Source organism: Mobula birostris, chromosome 3 (assembly GCF_030028105.1).
Source record: "Mobula birostris isolate sMobBir1 chromosome 3, sMobBir1.hap1, whole genome shotgun sequence".
Classification (NCBI taxonomy): Eukaryota; Metazoa; Chordata; class Chondrichthyes; order Myliobatiformes; family Myliobatidae; genus Mobula; species Mobula birostris.
In genome coordinates this window covers 31,860,266-31,881,572 of record NC_092372.1, presented here as the reverse complement: position 1 = coordinate 31,881,572, position 21,307 = coordinate 31,860,266, and the positions used below count along the sequence as shown (strand labels likewise).

The window sequence follows — 21,307 nt, the reverse complement described above, 5'->3', positions numbered from 1 at the left end:
GCTTTATACCCACTCCCATCAGGTTTTTGGAAAAATCCCTAACACCAACTTGTTTTCTCTCTCTTAACTATTATTTTGCAAGTTATGTATAATTTATGCTAATTTAAGTTTTGATTAAGTTACATTTGTCATGTACTGTGCTGCTGCTGTTGCCAAAAGTTAATTTGCAAACCATCTATACCTTGTGTACATCCATTACAAAAAGCGAACTAGGCTCGTGTTCATTTGCCAGAAGTTGGCGTAAGAGCAAGGATATATAGAGATTCAAAGAGAGAAAAGAAAAACAAAATACAATGATATAGTTGCACACTAAAGTGTTCAAGTGAAAAATTAAACATTTTCCTCAAGGCTAAAGTAAGCGTTGTTAGAAATACACTAGAGCATGTATAGGGAAGAACAAGTCTAATGTCTAACTACAGTAATCAGACAAATAACTGAAAAACAAAAGACTTGGTAGTCTTTGGTAGTCAAAAGACTTGAAAGACTTGGTAGTCAATCTTCATTTGCTCCAATACAGAATAAAATTAACAAATAATGCAGTACTTATTCTCCTTTCACAGAACTGAAGAGAAACGTGTATCACTGATTGAGAATTTGGATAAAACAGGTTTTAATTTTGAAAAGAAAAAATTTTAAATGTTAAGAAATCTAAACTTATATGTTTATAGAACAAGATCTCAGCAATCATGCAATATTTCGGTGCAACGTCCTGATTTTGTAATTTTTTCATAAAATGCGTTTTTCCTGGCATTACTTAGTTTTTGTCAACAGTCAGACACAATAAAAAGCTAATTATTCCTACTTATTTAGTCTTATATAGATTAAGAGCTTTTAAATCATTGTGTCTACACCATAGGTACTCATATATGCTGTTAAATGTTGAATAATCACTTTTGTTCATTTTTTATACTATTTCACATATACTCCTTTAAAAACTCCTACATCATGCAACTTTTATCATTAGCATTAAATATACAAAATAACAATTTTGGACATAAAAAAACACATTTTTAATTTTAAAAAGACAATTACTTTAATAAATCAACTATTTTGGAGGAACAGATTGTAAGCATATTAATTTAAAACAAATAAAGTTCCATCTGACGGTGGTGACTAAGACCTGACGGTGGTGGCAGCGGCCTAATTACAACAAACAATTCCAACCTTTTCACCACTCAAGTCAATGCTTCCTTGCTTACCAACATTATTTAGCAATTTGGTACAACAAAAAACAATCTGTCATGTACATTTTATCCTTCTGTAAATATTAACAATAACAGTAAACAGGAAAATAAAATCTACAGTACAACTGCAATGTTTAAGGATAAACATCAGAAAACACACCAGCAACTTAAAAAAAATAATTCCATCCATTTCTGGGCTTGAAAATCTTCAGCTTTATCAGGAAGTAGACGATTAATATGCTCCTTCTCTATGAAGTCCATGACTTCAGCAGACAGGCGGTACATCTCCCTCGTCCTGCTTGAACGACCCGGTGATGATGGCTCCATCAGTTTGACCAGAATATCTTCAACAGGTACGAAGCACATATCCTTTCCACCTGGTTTTGGATGGAAGTGCGTGTTGGGCCCATGAGGGTGGAAAAACTCCACTTGAACATCTTGATGATGAGCATCCACAGTGACAGCCTTTGCTAACCACCGATTTTGGTCATAAACGACTGCAAGCCAATCTCCACAATTAATGACACCAGCAGATACAGGTGTCCCCCGCTTTTCGACGTTCGCTTTACGAAACCTCAATGTTATGAAAGACTGACATTAGTTACCTGTTTTCGCTAACTGTTACGAAAAAAGGCAGTGCGCGAAAAAAAAGTCAGCGCACGCCCCGAGCAGCCGCTCTCCCCTGGATTCGGAACGACATTCTCGTCAGCATTGCTTAAACACATGCCTGTGAGCAGCCGTTAGCAAGATGAGTTCTAAGGTATCGTAAAAGCCTAAAAGAGCTCGTAAGGGTGTCACACTTAGCGTAAAACTAGACCTAATTAAGCGTTTTGATCATGGTGAACGAAGTAAGGACAAAGTGGGTTTGGCTTGTGGAAGTTGACGAAGATGATGTTGAAGAGGTACAGTCAACCGCAGCAGGCCAGGCAACTATCTGGACTATTCCTCTTCTTAATGACCCTCACAGCTATCTGGACTATTCCTCTTCTCACCTTGTCTCTTGCAAAAATGCCATCCCCTTCTCGCAATTCCTCCGTCTCCGCCGCATCTGCTCTCAGGATGAGGCTTTTCATTCCAGGGCGAGGGAGATGTCCTCCTTTTTTAAAGAAAGGGGCATCCCTTCCTCCACCATCAACTCTGCTCTCAAACGCATCTCCCCCATTTCACGCACATCTGCTCTCACTCCATCCTCCCGTCACCCCACTAGGAATAGGGTTCCCCTGGTCCTCACCTACCACCCCACCAGCCTCCAGATCCAACGTATTATTCTCCGTAACTTCCGCCACCTCCAACGGGATCCCACCACTAAGCACATCTTTCCCTCCCCCCCATCTCTAGTTTCCACAGGGATTGCTCCCTACACGACTCCCTTGTCCATTCGTCCCCCCCATCACTCCCCACTGATCTCCCTCCTGGCACTTATCCGTGTAAGCGGAACAAGTGCTACACAGGCCCTTACACTTCCTCCCTTACTACCATTCAGGGCTCCAGACAGTCCTTCCAGGTGAGGCGACACTTCATCTGTGAGTCCGCTGGGGTGATATACTGCGTCCAGTGCTCCCAATGTGGCCTTCTATACATTGGCGAGACCCGACGCAGACTGGGAGATCGTTTTGCTGAACACCTACGCTCTGTCCGCCAGAGAAAGCCGGATCTCTCAGTGGCCACACATTTTAATTCCACATCCCATTCCCATTCTGCTATGTCTATCCACGGCCTCCTCTACTGTAAAGACGAAGCCACACTCAGGTTGGAGGAACAACACCTTATATTCCGTCTGGGTAACCTCCAACCTGATGGCATGAACATTGACTTCTCTAATTTCCGCTAATGCCCCACCTCCCCCTCGTACCCCAACCTTTATTTATTTATATACACACATTCTTTCTCTCTCTCTCCTTTTTCTCCCTCTGTCCCTCTGACTATACCCCTTGCCCATCCTCTGGATCCCCCCAACCCCTCTTTCCTTCTCCCTGGGCCTCCTGTCCCATGATCCTCTCATATCCCTTTTGCCAATCACCTGTCCAGCTCTTGGCTCGATCCCTCCCCCTCTCATATCTCTTACTAGCTCTTCCTTCAGTTAGTCCTGACGAAGGGACTTGCCCGAAACGTCGACTGTACCTCTTCCTAGAGATGCTGCCTGGCAAACTTACAGGAGCTTATTTGACCTTGTTGCATTTAGCAGATATAAAGGGTGGAAAGGGAGTCCTCAGGAATATAGTTCACCATATGGTTGCTTGATTTTATTGCTTTTTTTTATAAATATCTGACGGTGCTGACCAACCCTGGGACACATTTGGAGCAACCACAAAATAAGAGTAAATATTGCTGAAAATTCACTGCTTTTCATTTTAAATAAGTTTTTCACTCTACTCTTTCATCTGGCGTATATATTATATATTTTAAATGATTTTTTCACACTTTTTTATCAAATTGAAATGATAATCTCTTGTCTGACGACAACTGATTTTGTGGGTACTGGGCTATCATATAATTTATAAAATTAAAAACAAACATACAAAAAAATGTTGCATTTGTGCAAAAGACCCTCAGATGATCAACGCTGATTTTAAATAAAAAAAAGTTATTCATTTTCAACGGAATTAGCACTTTTCTTAGTGGGACCTGTTTTCGCTGAAATCTCAAGAATCAGTGATACTTAGCATATATTATTGGTACCCCTTCACCTCAGACAATCACTACAATAGTGCTATCCAAACAGCAATAGTTTCACTAAAAGTAATTTGCACTTTTAAGGGTCACAATGCCAAACATATACTTAATGAAAAGACTAGATTTCTCAGTCTAGATTCCAGGATATAAAAACAAACCCTTCTAACACTGATCCAGATTAAACCATTTTATTTTGAATGCAAACAAACTGCCCTTTTAAGTCTGAAACATACAGAGCATCATTTAAAAAAAATTGAGTCAAATTTCAATAGGCTTTCTTCCACCAGTTGTTACCGTTCCATCCTTATTTTAAATTTTTCAAATAAAAAATTACTGGATAAAATATAAATTAGACATCAAAATTTAATGATGAACTGTTTCATAAAGGTAAAAGCTTCATAATGTTTTGTGTAGTGTTTTAAATTTCAGTACTCTCTGAATATATTCAAATCATAAAACATCAGAATCAGGCTTAATGTCACTGGCAAATGTAATGAAATTTGTTGTTTTGCGGCAATACAGTATAATAAATAAAAAATTATAAATGCAGCAGCAGGACATACTTACTTCCATCGGGTGCTGAAAGCTTTGTAAGAAGTACGAACTGGAAGAGCTAATGGTTTTCCTTCTGCAAATACTTGGCCTGTTACATAGAGATCTGAACAGGTTTCCTGGTACAAGCCTGAGAATTTAAGCAATGGATCCTCCAGAAGAGCTTTATAGCTTTTTTGTTCCCGTTTTCCTTCCAAACTTCCACTATAAACATACAGGAAAACAAAATACATCAATCTACATCCACACTCATAATTTTAGTAAAAAACAAGATATTTTCCTTTACTTAATCCAAAAAACAGGTTATTTCAACAAAACTATTCTTCACTTAAAATAATAAAATTTTAAGAGCACACAGCAATTTTCTGAGGAATAAACAAATTGTGCATTTGACCTGAAACACCATCCACTATGATGCCAATTGCATCAATAATTGGTCAATTTAAAATATGTGCACCTATAAGTTCTCCAGAGATTCTTCTATTTGAATTGGAAATCAATCAGTACCACATCTTTTTGGATCAACATTAATTACTTTGCCATAATTTTCAATGATTGCTAATTAATGACCAATAGAAAACAATATTCCAGAATTTCACAAGATAGACATTCTTTTTCCACAAACCATTGTTAAATTGACTATTTTTGATACAATGTGATATTTGCAGCAAAACAATTTCAATAAATTTACAGAAGACCAACTGAATGCAGAACAGGTCGATCTTCACCAATCCAGCACCATTGGGACCTGAGGAATGCCAGATTAGTGAAAATGCCGAATTACGGAAGGATTACATTAAACATAACCAGTGCCGGATTATCGAAGGAACAGGATTACAGGTAGTCGGATTAGTAAAGGTCGACTGTATTATAAATGATATAGCTTATATGGTATCTTTAATACAGATATTTGGAAATAAAATTAAAATGTTTTGATACATAACACCCCTGAGATAGAATATCAGGTTAAATGTCTAAATGAATACATTTTAATCAAGCACCTGAAAAGAAGCAGACACAGTTGCAGAAGTGTTTAGGGGGGAAAATCCAGAGATTAGGTCAGAAAGCACAGCTGACAATAGTGCAGTGATGAAATAGTGGATGCATACATGATTAGACTTGAAGGAACAGAGAATTCTCAGAGGGTGATAAAGTCATAGTCATACTTTATTGATCCCGAGGGAAACTGGATAAGTTTGAAGATATTACAAAATAGGGAAGTGCAAAATTCTGGTCAGATAAGAAAACAAGGAAGATGCTCTGTAGAACAGATACACTGTCCAATGGAAGTTACAGCTAGTCGGCACAGACAGGGCTGATGGGAAAACAAGCACTGGAACAAATTTAATGTATCGGATAAACAACAGAAGACTAGTGGTGTCGGCACTGATCACCAATGCAAAAAGAGATGACTATTAACTCGTTAATATCAGGGTACTCGTGAACAATATAGTACATGTACAGTATATAATACAATATAGACAATGATTTTATGGTTACAAAGTATGATTACAAAATCATAGAATAATTTTTGCAACAATCTAGTATCCTCATAACAATTGATAGAAATGGATTTTTATTTCAGATTTCTTAAATTTAAACTGACCAAATACTGAATGACACTTTACTTATGATTCAATGCAAAAGCAAAATAATAGGGAAGTATAATTCAAAGTTCAAAAAAAAAAATCAAAGTACACATATGCCAACATTTACAGACCTAAGATTCATTTTCTTGCGAGCATTCATGGTAAATACAAAGAAACACAATAGAATTAACAAAAAAAACGCACACAAGACGGACAACCAACCACTGTGCAAAAGACAACAAACTGTGCAAAGAGAAAAAAAAAACAAAATAATAATATTAACAACCAAATAATAAATATTGAGAACATGTGATGAAGAGTCCTTGAAAGCGAGTCTACTGGTTGTGGGAACAGTTCAGTGTCAGGGTAAATAAAGTTATTCCCTCTGGTTGAAGAGCCTGATGGTTGAGGGTAATAAGCGTTTCTGAACCTGGTGGTGTGAATCTTGAGGCTGCTGACGTTTCTTCCTGATGGCAGCAGTGAAAAGACAGCATGGCCTGAATGGTGGGGAGTTCTTTGATGATAGATGCTGCTTTCCTGCAAGTGTTCTTGTAGATGTTCTCAATGGTAAGAATGACTTTACCTGAAATGGATTAGGTCGTATCCACTACTTTTTGTAGGTTTTTCCTCAAGGACATTGGTGTTTTCATACCAAGCCATGATACAATCAGCCAATATACTCCCCACTGCACATCTATAAAACTTTGTCGAAGTTTTAGATGATATGCCAATTCTTCGCAAACCTCGAAGAAAGTAGAGGTTACATGCTGAACCCAGGGCAGACCCGCTGAAATGATAACACCGAGGAATTTTAAGTTTTATTTATTGTGGTACGTGCAGAGTGTTGCGGCCAAACCAAACCAACACCAAAACAATTGCCACTGCTGGCGACCCTACAGATCTGTTATACTTGTAGGTCATGCACTCACCCCTGTAATGATTGCTCCATAAGTTGAATCCTTCGTTTGATCCTTTATTAGCAATTACCAAACATACAATCTTAAAGCAATGAAACTTAAGCATACCCAAGTATAAGCTGAGCATAATTGCGTATTGTTGAGTGGTCAGCAAAAGATATGACCTCCATTGTTCCCTCAGTTACCAACTGCCATAAACAAAGCACGAATACATAACTTATTCCCTTTGCTTTTACCACACCCCCACACATGACTAGTTACCATAATAAACATGCAACACAGAGAACAGGTGCATGGCTACTACATTCTAGCCCCAATTATTATACAATTACAACTACATGCTCCATGATACAGAAGACATGAAACCTCAAGATTTACACAAATGTCCTCTGTCTATCCCGGATTGTGATCTTCTCTTGACAAACCAGGTTGTTCCTCTTGACTGCATTCTTGAATTGTTGTTGCCAAAGCTCATTCAAGCGTAAAACTGAAGTCTCATTAACTTCCAGCTCTGGCTGAGCCGAGTCTCTTCCACCACCACGGTCTCTTTTCAATGGTCCATTAACAGTCCAACCCAGCATTGTTCTCATTGCACAGGGTCCATCAAAAAACACTGCAAATCACTTTCAAAAGCTCCAATGCCTTAGGCACATTCACCCCGATCAGCAGCTCAATTTCAGGCAAATGAATGTGCTTCAGGTGAGACCATTCCTGAAGATCATTAATCTAAAGCAAGTAAAGCAGAGGGCTGAGCACACAGCCACGTGGTGCCCCTGTGCTGATTGTGACTGTAAGGAGATGTGGTCGCCAATCTGCACTGAAAGGGGTTTGCAAATGAGGCCTAGGTCTTGGAGCTTATTGAGTAGTTTTGAGGGGTCAGTAGTGTATGCTGAGCATCCTCATGTATGCATCCTTACTGCCCAGAAGTTCCAGAACTGAGTAAAGAGCCAATGAAAGGCATCTGTTGTTGACCTACTGTGACAGTAGGCAAATTGGAACAGATCCAGGTCTAACCACAGGCAAGAGATGATATGCTTCATGACCAACCTCTCAAAGCACTTCATCACAGTGGATGTAATTGCTACTGAACGAAAGTCATTGAAGCATATTACCGTATAAGTCTTGGGCACTAGTATGATTGAAGTCTGCTTGAAGCAACTGGGGACCTCAAACTGCGGAAGCAAGAGGTTAAGGATGTCAGTAAACACTCCAGCCAGTTGATAAGCACCGGTCTTCAGTACTAGGCCAGGTGGACTGTCCAGCCCAGGTGCTTTTTGTGAGTTCACCCTCCCTAAGATGCTTTGGTCCCAGAGACTGAAATCACAGGTTTGTCTAGGGTCACAAAACAGTATGTAACTAGAATAAAAAAATGTTCTCACGGTTCATTATAAGCATATGTCATATTTTAAAACACAAAGGCATAATAAGATTGTCTGTAACAGAAAACAGATCATCTTACTACCCCTTCCTTTCTCTATAGTCCTGTATTTTTCTTTCCTTTTCAAGTACTGATATAATTCCTTTTAGAAATTCATGACAGAACTTTTCTAATCACCTGCCACAAAACAACCATTCCAGGCAAAACTAAAGAGCTGATTATTGACTAAGGAGGAAGAAGCCAGAGGTCCATGAGCCAATCTTCATCAGGGGATCAAAGATGGAGAGGGTCAGTAAATTCCTCATCATTATCATTTCAGAGGATCTGTCTTTGGACCACCACCTAGGTGCCCTTTCAAAGAAACCAAGGCAGTGCCTCTATTTTCATAGATGTTTGCACAGATTCAGCATGTTATCTAAAACTTTGGCAAACTTTTTTAGATGCATAGTGGAGAGCATCCTAACTGCTTGTGTCACGGATGGTACGGAAGTACCAATGCCCAGGAACGATAAAGTCTCGAGAAAGTGGTAAATACAACCCAGTCCATCACAGGCAAAGCCCTTCACATTATTTACTTTTTTAAACATTTACAATGAGCACAGCTACAAAAAAGCAAGGACCCCCACCACCCAGGCAATACCTCTCCTCGCTATGACCATTGGGCAGGAGGGACAGGACCCTTAGGTCTCACACCACCAGGTTCAAAGTTCAGAGTAAATTTATTATCAAAGTACATATATATCACCATATACAACCCTGAGATTCATTTTCTTACAAGCAGATTACAAGAAACACAATGGAATTGATGAAAAACCGCACACAAGACAGACAACTAATGTGCAAGAGACAACAAACTGCAAATACAAAAAGAAAAAATAAATCAGCGATAAATATCAAGAACATGAGATTGAGAGTCCTTGGAAGTGAGTCCAAAGGTTATGGGAAAAATCCACCGTTGGGGTGAGTGAAGTTATTCCCTCTAATTCTAGAGCCTGATGATTGAGGGTAATAACTGTTTCTATCTTGTGGTGTGAGCTGTGAGGTTCCTGTCCCTCCTTCCTGATGGTAAGAGTAAGAAGACAGCATGGCCTGGATGGATGCTGTTTTCCTGTGACAGTTGTATTCATTACTTTTCTGTTCAAAGATATTGTTGTTTCTACACCAGGCCGTGATGCAACCAGTCAGTATACTCTCCACTGTGCATCTATAGAAGTTTGTCAATTTTTAGATATAATGCTGAATCTTTGCAAAACTTCTTGCCATGCTTGCTTTGCAATGGCACTTTTGCGCTGGCCAGGACAAGACAGGTACCCTAAATGATAACACTGAGGAATTTAAAGTTGCTGACCTTCTCCACCTCCAGTCCCCTGATGAGGACTGGGCTCATGGACTTTCAGTTACATCCTGTAGTCGATAATCAACTCCTTGGTTTTGCTGAAATTGAGTGAGAGGTTGTTTTGGCACCACTCAGTGAGATTTTCCATATCCCTCTTATGTGCTAAATTGTCACCAACTCTGATTTGGCTCACAGCAGTGGTGTCTTCAGCAAGCTTAAACATGGCACTGGAGCTGTGAATGGTGGCCTCAAAGACCGAATTCACAGAGTCATTGGGGGCCGTGAAAGTTTGTGAAGATACCTCCATGTTTTGTCAGTCATAGTGAGTATAAAAGACATTGAGCTTGTCTAGGAGCAAAATCTCACTGTCACAAATGTCACTTGGTATTACTTCATAGGTGGAGATAGCATTCAAGCCCTACCTCAGCTGTCAAGCATCCTTGTGATTTCAGCTTGCTTCGCATATGAAATAGCTTTCCAAAACACCTACCCGGACCTCTTGTATTTTACTTGATAGACAGACTTGAACACCACTGATCTGGCCACTGATCCCTTGGTTCAACCAGCACTTCTGATTGGGGAAAACTCTAAATGACTTTGTGGAGACATGTTCCTCTATCACTAACGTCATAAAGGCTGTGACAAATGTAGTGTATTCTTTCAGATCCTCCGGAGACCATGAACATAGCCAGTCGACTGACTAGAAGCAGTGCCTCAGCCGGCCCTCTGCCTCCTGCAACCACCTCTTCATGGTCCTGAGTTCCAGAGTTTTGTTCTTTACGCTCTGCCTGTATGCATGTAAAAGGGAGACAGCCAAGTGACCACATTTCCTGAAATGTGGTCTAGGGATGGAATGGTAAGCATTTCTTACGGTAGTGTAGCAGTAATCGAGCAGTGGTTCAGAAACAGTTATTGCCCTACAACCATCAGGCTCCTGAACGAGCCAAGATACCTTTAATCAGCTCAACTGAACAGATTCTACAACCCACAGATTCGCTATCAAGAACTCTACAATTTCTGTTCTCAGTACTATATATATTTTTATTTGCACAATTTGCATTCTTTTGCATATTGGTTGTTAATCAGTCCTTATGTACTTTCAGTACAAATCTGAGTCTTGTCACATGCGAAAATTCTCTGATGACTCTGCGGTGGTTGGGTGTATCAGAGGTGGGCAGGAGTCGGAGTACAAAAGACTGGTGGACAAGTTTGAGGAGTGGTGCAGGAGGAATCACCTGCTCCTGAATGTGGCCAAAAACAGGGAGATGGTGATTCAATTTAGGAGGAAGGGGACTGAGACAAGTCCTGTATACATTCTGGGAGAAGTTTTGCAGTGGTGGAGGAGTACAAATACTTGGGTGTTCACCTCAACAGCAGGCTTGACTGGAAAACCAATACCAAGGCTGTTTACAAGGAGATGAGCAGACTATTTTCTAAGGAAGCTGAGATCCTTCAAAATGTGCAGCAGGATGTTGGAGATCTTTTACCAGTGTGTTGCAGCGAGTGCAGTCCTCTTTGCGGCTTTACGTTGGGGGGCAGCATCAGAGCTGGTGATGCAAAAAAAATAAATAAACTCACCAAAAACGCTGGATCCGTCCTCAGCTACAAACCGGACTCTTGAGTTAGTGGAGAGGAGGTCACTAAACAAATTGTTATCCATTATGCACAATTTGGCACATGAGCTACTGAATAAGCAGCGGGCACCCTCCTGAACAGACTCATTCAGCTCTGCTGTCAGAAGGATTGTTATAGAAAACTTTTCCTACCAAATACAATAAGCATATGCAACGGTTCATCTCTGTCTGACAGGAGACCACACATCATAGTACAATGGTCTCTGTTATATTATTTCCTACATTATTATTGCTCATTGGTAAGTTGTGCATCTTTTTATTCTGTACTTTATTATTAGTTAAGTCTACACACTGCTAAGTGTGATTTTAAATGTTGCTGCTGTAATGAAAGAATTTTCCACTCAGGATCAATACTTACTATTACGTATAGTTTTTCAAGATTTAAACTGTATTTTTTCCTGTAAATGCCTGCAAGAAAATTAATCTTAAGATAGTATATAGTGATAGAAACATAATTTAATAAATTGTTTTTGAGTTTGATCTGCCAGGTGATGATCCCCAACTGTAATTGCTTCCTTTATACTGTCACTGAGGGATGATCATCTCTCCTTGCTTTATAGTTATCAACCAAAGTAAAATTTACATATTCAAACATACATTTTATTTGAATACCACTAAAGGTCTAACATTACTAAAACCAGTTTTACTAGTAGTTATGTTAAACCAAAACAACGTGAGAAAGATTCTTGCAGTAAATGGTTTCACTTAGCATAACAAAATTCAAATAATAGTCCAGTAACCTAAAAATAGTATTTTCATTGCATTCCTACAATAATGTGATATACAAACACATTTGCATAGTGCCAGAAAGAATAATGCAGCTCTTCAATTACATCTAGAAATTGGTGCTGTGCTATGAAATTGAAAAACAAGATCCGATAAATGAACATAAAGATCTTGCAATTCAGGTGGACTTTTCAAAATGGGCAAAAATCAGTTAAGAGCTGCATTGAATGCACTTGCCATATTGTATAAAGAATCTGCAAAAAGTTCAGATTGGAAAAATCTTAATTACTTCATTTTAGACATTTAACAAAACAACTGATAACACAATTTTTAAAAAATTATATTTAAAGAAATGACAGAGAGCACAACTCAATAATGAAGTTATTATGCAAGAAAAAGCATTCAGGACACTGAAAAGTTCTTAAAAGTACCAGGAAATAAGCTTATTTTCATAAACCCATGAACTATATAGTCTATGACTGATAAAACCATGATGAAAATGCTGAATTCTTTCCCTCTCCAGATGGACTCTCAACCATCTGAACTGTGGTGACCTGACCTTCCACACTCTCTCTGCCTTGCTGTTAATCCCACGGTCAGTCTTGCCTACTGTATATAGGCAAACCCTGCATCAAGGAGAGGTGACAATCCTAGAAAACTGCACATATGAAGATTTTCTGTAAGATAAACCCCTTTTCACCATTGAATCCCACTATGTCATAAGAAGAGACTCATTCCTACGGGATGTTTTTCTCTAACATTATGCCATTTTTTCAGCACTGACACAGAGACCTAGAACAACCAAGGCCAAGATTAGACTGTGGTGGATGGACCAGTGGTGGTGGTGGTGGTGGGGGGGGGGGCAGTGATAGACAAAGCTTGTGTGCAAGAAGCAACGAACCTTGCCTTCTTTTTTTTATATAAATGGTTAGTCACTCAATACAGTGCGTAACGAGATTTGAATAAAATGCCACCACATCAACTGGACCACAGCTAAACCTTTTTATTGCTGCACCTTTGCCTGTCTGGAAACATGTGAACATATGTCTTAGAATGCAGCACCACCATGCCCTTCATCTGCAAGCCGTTTGCTGACTAATATGGCTTGTAGATTAGGAAAGGATTTGAAAATGGGGACATCAGGTAAATGAATAGAATTTGAGGACTGCGATTTGAGATCTGTGACATTCAAGTCTGGAGACCCAGACCTGCACCAGAAAACCAGGTATGATTTGTGGAGAGCTAGTTCAAGGGCAAAGAGACAATTTCGAACGAGGTTGGAGGCGACATTGGATGCACGACAACTCTGGCAGGGTTTGCAAGGCATTACATCCTACAAAGTAAAACCCAATAGCATGAATGGCAGTGATGCTTCACTACCAGATGAACTCAACGCCTTCTATGCCCATTTTGATAGGGAAAATATAAATAACTACAGCTGAGAAGATCCCTGTTGCACACAGTGACTCTGTGATCTTTGTGTCAGAGGCTGATGTTATGTTGTCTTTAAAGAGGGTGAACCCTTGCAAGGTGGAAGGTCCCCATGGAGTACCTGGTAAGGCTCTGAAAACCTGTGCGAACCAACTGGTGGGAGTATTCAAGGACATTTTCAACCTCTCACTGCTACGGGCAGAAGTTCCCACTTGCTTCAAAAAGGCAACAATTATACCACTGCCTAAGAAGAATAATGTGAACTGTCTTAATGACCATCACCCAGTAGCAGCACTCACATAGAAACCATAGAAACTACAGCACAGAAACAGGCCCTCTGGCCCTTCTTGGCTGTGCCGAACCATTTTCTGCCTAGTCCCACTGACCTACACATGGACCATATCCCTCCATACACCTCCCATCCATGTATCTGTCCAATTTATTCTTAAATGTTAAAAAAGAACCCGCATTTACCACCTCGTCTGGCAGCTCATTCCATACTCCCACCACTCTCTGTGTGAAGAAGCCCCCCCCCCCAATGTTCCCATTAAACTTTTCCCCCCTCACCCTTAACCCATGTCCTCTGGTTTTTTTCTCCCCTTGCCTCAGTCGAAAAAGCCTGCTTGCATTCACGCTATCTATCCCCATCATAATTTGATATACCTCAATCAAATCTCCCCTCATTCTTCTACGCTCCATGGAATAAAGTCCCAACCTATTCAACCTTTCTCTGTAACTGAGTTTCTCAAGTCCCGGCAACATCCTTGTAAACCTTCTCTGCACTCTTTCAACCTTATTTATATCCTTCCTGTAATTTGGTGACCAAAACTGAACACAATACTCCAGATTCGACCTCACCAATGCCTTATACAATCTCATCATAACATTCCAGCTCTTATACTCAATACTTTGATTAATAAAGGCCAAAGTACCAAAAGCTCTCTTTACGACCCTATCTACCTGTGACGCCACTTTTAGGGAATTTTGTATCTGTATTCCCAGATCCCTCTGTTCCACTGCACTCCTCAGTGCTTTACCATTAACCCTGTATGTTCTACGTTGGTTTGTCCTTCCAACGTGCAATACCTCACACTTGTCAGTATTAAACTCCATCTGCCATTTTTCAGCCCATTTTTCCAGCTGGTCCAAGTCCTTCTGCAGGCTCTGAAAACCTTCCTCACTGTCTACTACACCTCCAATCTTTGTATCATCAGCAAACTTGCTGATCCAATTTACCACATTATCATCCAGATCATTGATATAGATGACAAATAACAATGGACCCAGCACTGATCCCTGCGGCACACCACTAGTCATAGGCCTCCACTCAGAGAAGCAATTCTCTACTACCACTCTCTGGCTTCTTCCATCGAGCCAATGTCTAATCCAATTTACCACCTCTCCATGTATACCTAGCGACTGAATTTTCCTAACTAACCTCCCATGCGGGACCTTGTCAAAGGCCTTACTGAAGTCCATGTAGACAATATCCACTGCCTTCCCTTCATCCACTTTCCTGGTAACCTCCTCGAAAAACTCTAACAGATTGGTCAAACATGACCTACCACGCAAAAAGCCATGTTGACTCTCCCTGATAAGGCCCCGTCTATCCAAATGCTTGTAGATTCTGTCTCTTAGTACTCCCTCCAGTAACTTACCTACTACTGACGTTAAACTCACCGGCCTATAAGTTCCCGGATTACTTTTCGATCCTTTTTTAAACAACGGAACAACATGAGCCACTCTCCAATCCTCCGGCACTTCACCCGTAGACAGCGACATTTTAAATATTTCTGACAGGGCCCCCGCAATTTCAACTCTAGTCTCCTTCAAGGTCTGAGGGAACACCCTGTCAGGTCCCGGGGATTTATCCACTTTAATTTTCCTCAAGACAGCAAGCACCTCCTCCTTTTCAATCTGTACAGTTTCCATGGTCTCACTACTTGATTCCCTCAATTCCATAGATTTCATGCCAGCTTCCTTAGTAAATACAGACGCAACAAACCTATTTAAGATCTCCCCAATTTCCTTTGGTTCCGCACAAAGCCGACCACTCTGATCTTCAAGAGGACCAATTTTATCCCTTACAATCCTTTTGCTCTTAATATACTTGTAAAAGCTCTTTGGATTATCCTTCACTTTGACTGCCAAGGCAACCTCATGTCTTCTTTTAGCCCTCCTGATTTCTTTCTTAAGTATTTTCTTGCACTTCTTATACTCCTCAAGCACCTGATTTATCCCCTGTTTCCTATACATTTCATACAACTCCCTCTTCTTCTTTATCAGAGTTGCAATATCCCTTGAGAACCAAGGTTCGTTATTCCTATTCAATTTGCCTTTAATCCTGACAGGAACATACAAACTCTGCACTCTCAAAATGTCCCCTTTGAAGGCTTCCCACCTACCAATCACATCTTTGCCAGAGAACAACCTGTCCCAATCCACGCTTTTTGATCCTTTCTCATTTCTTCAAATTTGGTCTTCTTCCAGTTCAGAACCTCAAACCGAGGACCAGATCTATCCTTGTCCATGATCAAATTGAAACTAATGGTGTTATGAACACTGGAACCAAAGTGCTCCCCTACACAGACTTCTGTCACTTGCCCTAATTCGTTTCCTAACAGGAGATCCAATATTGCATCCCCTCTAGTTGGTCCCTCTATATATTGATTTAGAAAACTTTCCTGAACACATTTTACAAACTCTACACCATCTAGACTCCTAACAGTATGGGAGTCCCAATCAATGTATGGAAAATTAAAATCCCCTACCACCACAACTTTATGTTTCCTGCAGTTGCCTGCTATCTCTCTGCAGATTTGCTCTTCCAAGTCTCGTTGACTATTGGGTGGTCTGTAATACAATCCCACTAATGTGGCCATACCGTTCCTGTTTCTCAGCTCCACCCATAAGGACTCAGTAGACAAGCCCTCTAATCTGTCCTGCCTGAGCACTGCTGTAATATTTTCCCTAACAAGCAATGCTACTCCCCCACCTTTCATTCCTCTGCCTCGATCACATCTGAAACATCGGAACCCTGGAATATTAAGCTGCCAGTCCTGCCCCTCCTGTAGCCAAGTTTCACTAATTGCTACAACATCATAATTCCACGTGTCAATCCACGCCCTCAACTCATCCGCCTTCCCCGCAATACTCCTAGCATTGAAATATATATACCTCAGAAGATTTTTACCACCACTCACAACCCCTGTACTCACATCTACAGTGATGAAATGCTTTGAGAGACTGGTCATGCCTAGAATGAACTCTTGCCTCAGCAAGGACCTGGACCCATTGCAATTGCCTATCGCCACAATAGATCAATGGTAGATGCAATCTCAATGGCTCTTCACACGGCTTTAGACCACCTGGACAACACAACCACCTACGCCAGGTTGCTGTTCATCGACTACAGCTCAACATTTAATATAGAAACATAGAAAATAGGTGCAGGAGTAGGCCATTCGGCCCTTCGAGCCTGCACCGCCATTTATTATGATCATGGCTGATCATCCAACTCAGAACCCCACCCCAGCCTTCCCTCCATACCCCTTGATCCCTGTAGCCACAAGGGCCATATCTAACTCCCTCTTAAATATAGCCAATGTACTGGCCTCAACTGCTTCCTGTGGCAGAGAATTCCACAGATTCACCACTCTCTGAGTGAAGAAGTTTTTCCTAATCTCGGTCCTAAAAGGCTTCCCCTTTATCCTCAAACTGTGACCCCTCGTTCTGGACTTCCCCAACATCGGGAACAATCTTCCTGCATCTAGCCTGTCCAATCCCTTTAGGATTTTATACGTTTCAATCAGATCCCCCCTCATTGAGAAGTTGCAGAACCTGGGCCTCTGTACCTCCCTCTGCAATTGGATCCATGACTTCCTAACCAGAGACCACAATCTGTGCTGGTTGGTGATAACATCTCCTCCTCACTGACGGTTAACACTGGTGCACCTCAGGGTTGTGTGCTTAGCCCACTGCTCTACTGTCTCTGCACCCATGACTGTGTGGCTAGGCTAGGCATAGCTCAAATAGCATCCACAAATTTGTTGACGATACAACCATTGTTGGTACAATCTCAGGTGGTGACGAGAGTGCGTACAGGAGTAAGATATGTGAACTGGTGGAGTGGTGTTGCAGCAACAACCTGGCACTCAATGTCAGTAAGACGAAAGACCTGATTGTGGATTTCCGGAAGGGTAAGGCAAAGGAACACATACCAATCCTCAGAGGGATCAGAAGTGGAGAGAGTGAGCAGTTTCAAGGTCCTTGGTGTCAAGATCTCTGAGGATCTAACCTGGTCCCAACATATTGATGCAGTTATAAAGAAGGCAAGACAGTGGCTGTACTTCATTAAGAGTTTGAAGAGATTTGGTATGTAAACTTCTATAGTTATACCATGGAGAGCATTCTGACAGGCTGCATCATTGTCTGGTATGATGGGGGGGTGGGGGTGGGGGGTTGCTACTGCACAGGACCGAAAGAAGCTGCAGAGGGTTGTAAATTCAGTCGGCTCCATCTTGGCTACTAGCCTACAAAGTACCCAGGGCATCTTCAAGAAGCGGTGTCTCAGAAAGGCAGCGTCCATTATTAAGAACCTCCAGCACCCAGGGCATGGCCTTTTCTCACTGTTACCATCAGATGGGAGGTACAGAAGCCTGAAGGCACACACTCAGAAGCCTGATGGCACTGTTACATACCTCATGGATATCTTATGACTGTCTTATGACCATGATGTAATGGGTTTTTTTGTTGGAGGTCAGCTGATGTAATTTTCCTGCCGATGTGAGGTCACATGATGACCTGTTCTCAACAGGTATATAAAAGGGGGACCCCAGTGACGCAGTTTGGTTTTCCAGCTAGAACGTTAGTCAGAGACTCCGTTCCATTGCGTATTTGCTTTATGATGCAGTTTTGATTTAAAACGGAGTTTTACATCCTATTGTAAGGTGCAAAAGTGCTGGACTGGCAGTTTAACCCATTTCTGCCAGATTTGTTGATGTACCTTTTCAGTAGTACTGGAGAGTTAAGACTTTATCGAAGTACAGGACCTGAAGGATTAAGAGAAGTTGGTATCGTTCGGCAGTTTAATAAAGGATCGACCTTATTGAGTCTTCATTGAAAAAGTAGCAACCTACATCGAGGATAACTCCTGCCAAAAGAACAAGGTAGTTCATGCAGGATTTGCTCGCCGGAAGGAAGGTCAGCTGTTTTTAAGCCATTTATTTCCTTCGTCATGAATCCTTTGGACAGAACTAGCAGGAAAGTCGCATCTATGAAGAAATCCTTCTCCAGAGAAGTCTCTCTTAATTGACTGTATAAATCTCTTGGACTTTCGAATTTACCATTTTAAGAACTGTGTTTGACTTTACCGCTTTAAGAACTGTTTTTGCATTTATCGCTTTAAGAACTAGTACTGAGTGGCGGTTTGTGGAATGGCCACATAGCGGTTAATTTCCGGTTAAGGTTTTCATTTGTTTTTTTTCTATTGTTTTTTTTCTATTGTTTAATAAATGTTTGGTTGTTTTTATATAACCTGACTCAATTGATATTCATTGTTGCCGGTTATGCAACAGCACACACTCAGCGATTCAGGAACAGCTTCTTCCCCTCTGCCGTCCAATTCTTAAATGGACATTGAACCCTTGGACACTACCTCACTTTTTTTTTTAAGTTTTTCTGAGTTTTGCACAATTTTTTAATCTATTCAATATACATATACTTTAATTGATTTAGTTATTATTTTTTTTAAATATAGTATGTATTGCATTGTACTGCTGCTGCTAAGTTAACAAATTTCACATCACATACTGATAATACACCTGATTCTGATTCATGAGAGAATGTTGGTGTAGGAGTGAAGTAAGGTAATAGATTAGACCATGGAGACTTTACTAAAAGTGGAGTAAAGGCTGAGAAGTTACTTTAGCGAATTGGCCTTGGCAAATGAGGCTCCCATAAATGTAGCACATCAAAAAAAAAACATTGCAGATGAAGAACAATGGCATTGCTGCACTCTGTGACATCTGCGTACTCCTCAGACTGCAGTGGGTTTGGCAAAGGAAGAGTTTGGCTATAGCCATAAACCTAATCAATCCAGTGATGTTATAATGAAATCTTAAAGCACCACAGTATGAAGTGAGTAGAATAAAATATGGTAAAATTTGTCATTTTGTTTGTACTTTGTTTATTTCCCCCTCCCCTACATGATTTTTTTATTCCAAGTTTTTGGGTAGTGAGTTGCAAATTTCTTAAGGGTAAATTTTCCTTGCCCAAACTGTCATAGTGTGTGGTGGGGGAATTCACAGAAAGGATCACACTCAAGTCCTTACTCCGTAGCCTGCTCAGCAAATCTCAAATGGCACAGCACATTTGGCTTTAAGTCCAGGACCATTGGTTTGAAGAATACTATCTTTGATGTTTATTAGACATATAAAATTTCAGAAGAATATCAACTAGCTTTAAACAACCAGTTCTGTCCTTACAATTTAATGTACTTGCCTTACTTAAAACTATTTATTTTTTATCTAATTTCTTGAAGACAACGTTCTACTTAAATACATATACATGTTTCTCTGAAAGTGGAATTACAGGTTGACAGGGTAAAGAAGGCTTTTAACACACTGGCCTTCATACGTCAGGGCTTAAGTTATAAACGTTGGGAGGTCATGGTGCGTTTGCACAGGGCACTGTTGGAGGCTGCACTTAGGATATTGTGTACAGTTATGGTTGTCCTGTTATAGGAAGCATGTTATAATTCCTTCCTCACTCCCCAGTACTCACCCCCCAATCTCTCAGTTCTGGGTGCTCACACCCCTTCCCCACACCCGCAACTTTCCCAGTTCCCGGTACTCACACCCCCCTCCCCCATCACGCTCCCGGTCCCTGGTGTTCACCCCTCACATACCACTTTCACAGTCTCCTGTGCTCACCATCCTCCCGGTCTCCGGTTCTCACCCACCCCCGCCCGCCACTCTTCCGGACCCCGGTGCTCACCCACCACTCTCCCAGTCTCCGGTGACACCCGCTCCCCCGCCTCCCTCCCAGTCTCCGGTACTCACCTCCTCCTCCGCCACTCTCCCAGCAGTGACAGTCCCCCAACTGCATTCGTCAGCCCTAGCTCACCAGCTCTATCCACGGCCCTCACCCCAACCTGTGTGCTGGACCTTCCTTCCTCACTCCAAGGCAAAGCACCAAGTCTGGCACCCCACCAGTATACCGGTCCTCCACTTCCTCCCAATCATCCGCTCCCTCACTCACATCTTCAGTTGGACGTTGATGTCTAGGTCGCAACTGTAAACGTAGTAGAACTTCTCCGTGTCCCCCATCACTGGGGCTGGTAAGGTAACAGCGAGCGCTTTCCCGGCGGACCCTGACAAATCGAGTTTACAGTGGTCGGAATCTACCGCATAGCAGTCGCCATCTTCACCGCCGTCAGGTTGTTTACATCCGGGTCGTGGAGCTGAGGTCAACGCAACGGGAAGGGCGGGGTAGAGGGGAGGGAGGGATAACCATTTAACTTTTCTTGCCCATCACTGAACCACCCCCCTCCATAACCTATGGACTCACTTTCAAGGACCTATCATCTCATGTTAACTCATGCTTGCTTTCTCCCCTCTCCCCTCTTTCTTTATTTTTGTATATGCAGTTTTTGCCCTTTGCACACTGGTTTTCTGCCCTATTGGTGTGGTCTTTCATTGATTCTGTTATAGTTATTGGATTTACTGAGTATGCGTATAAGAAAATAAATCTTGGTCCGTGAGCCGGGACCCCAAATTTTGGCCACCAGTACCATCCGGGGGGAATAAATCTTATAGTGATTTTTGGCAAGGTTTTCACCCCTAGTGCTAGAAAATATGTGATAGCATTGCAGTGGTGGTAGCTTTC

The 21,307-nt window shown here is 41.3% G+C and overlaps 1 protein-coding gene across 2 annotated transcripts in view; it reads right to left on the bottom strand.

Annotated features, from left to right (window-relative positions):
• pik3c3 (phosphatidylinositol 3-kinase, catalytic subunit type 3) overlaps positions 1-20,860 on the bottom strand; it is a 137,279-nt gene extending 116,419 nt beyond the window's left edge. For both annotated transcript variants that reach the window (XM_072252439.1, XM_072252437.1), the window contains exons 1-2: positions 20,681-20,860; positions 4,425-4,613 (exon numbers count right to left, since the gene is read on the bottom strand). In XM_072252439.1, the coding sequence (XP_072108540.1) occupies positions 4,425-4,613; positions 20,681-20,748 (257 nt within the window). In that variant the 5' untranslated portion in view covers positions 20,749-20,860. The remainder of the gene's footprint in view (positions 1-4,424; positions 4,614-20,680) is intronic.
• Positions 20,861-21,307: the final 447 nt, after the last annotated feature.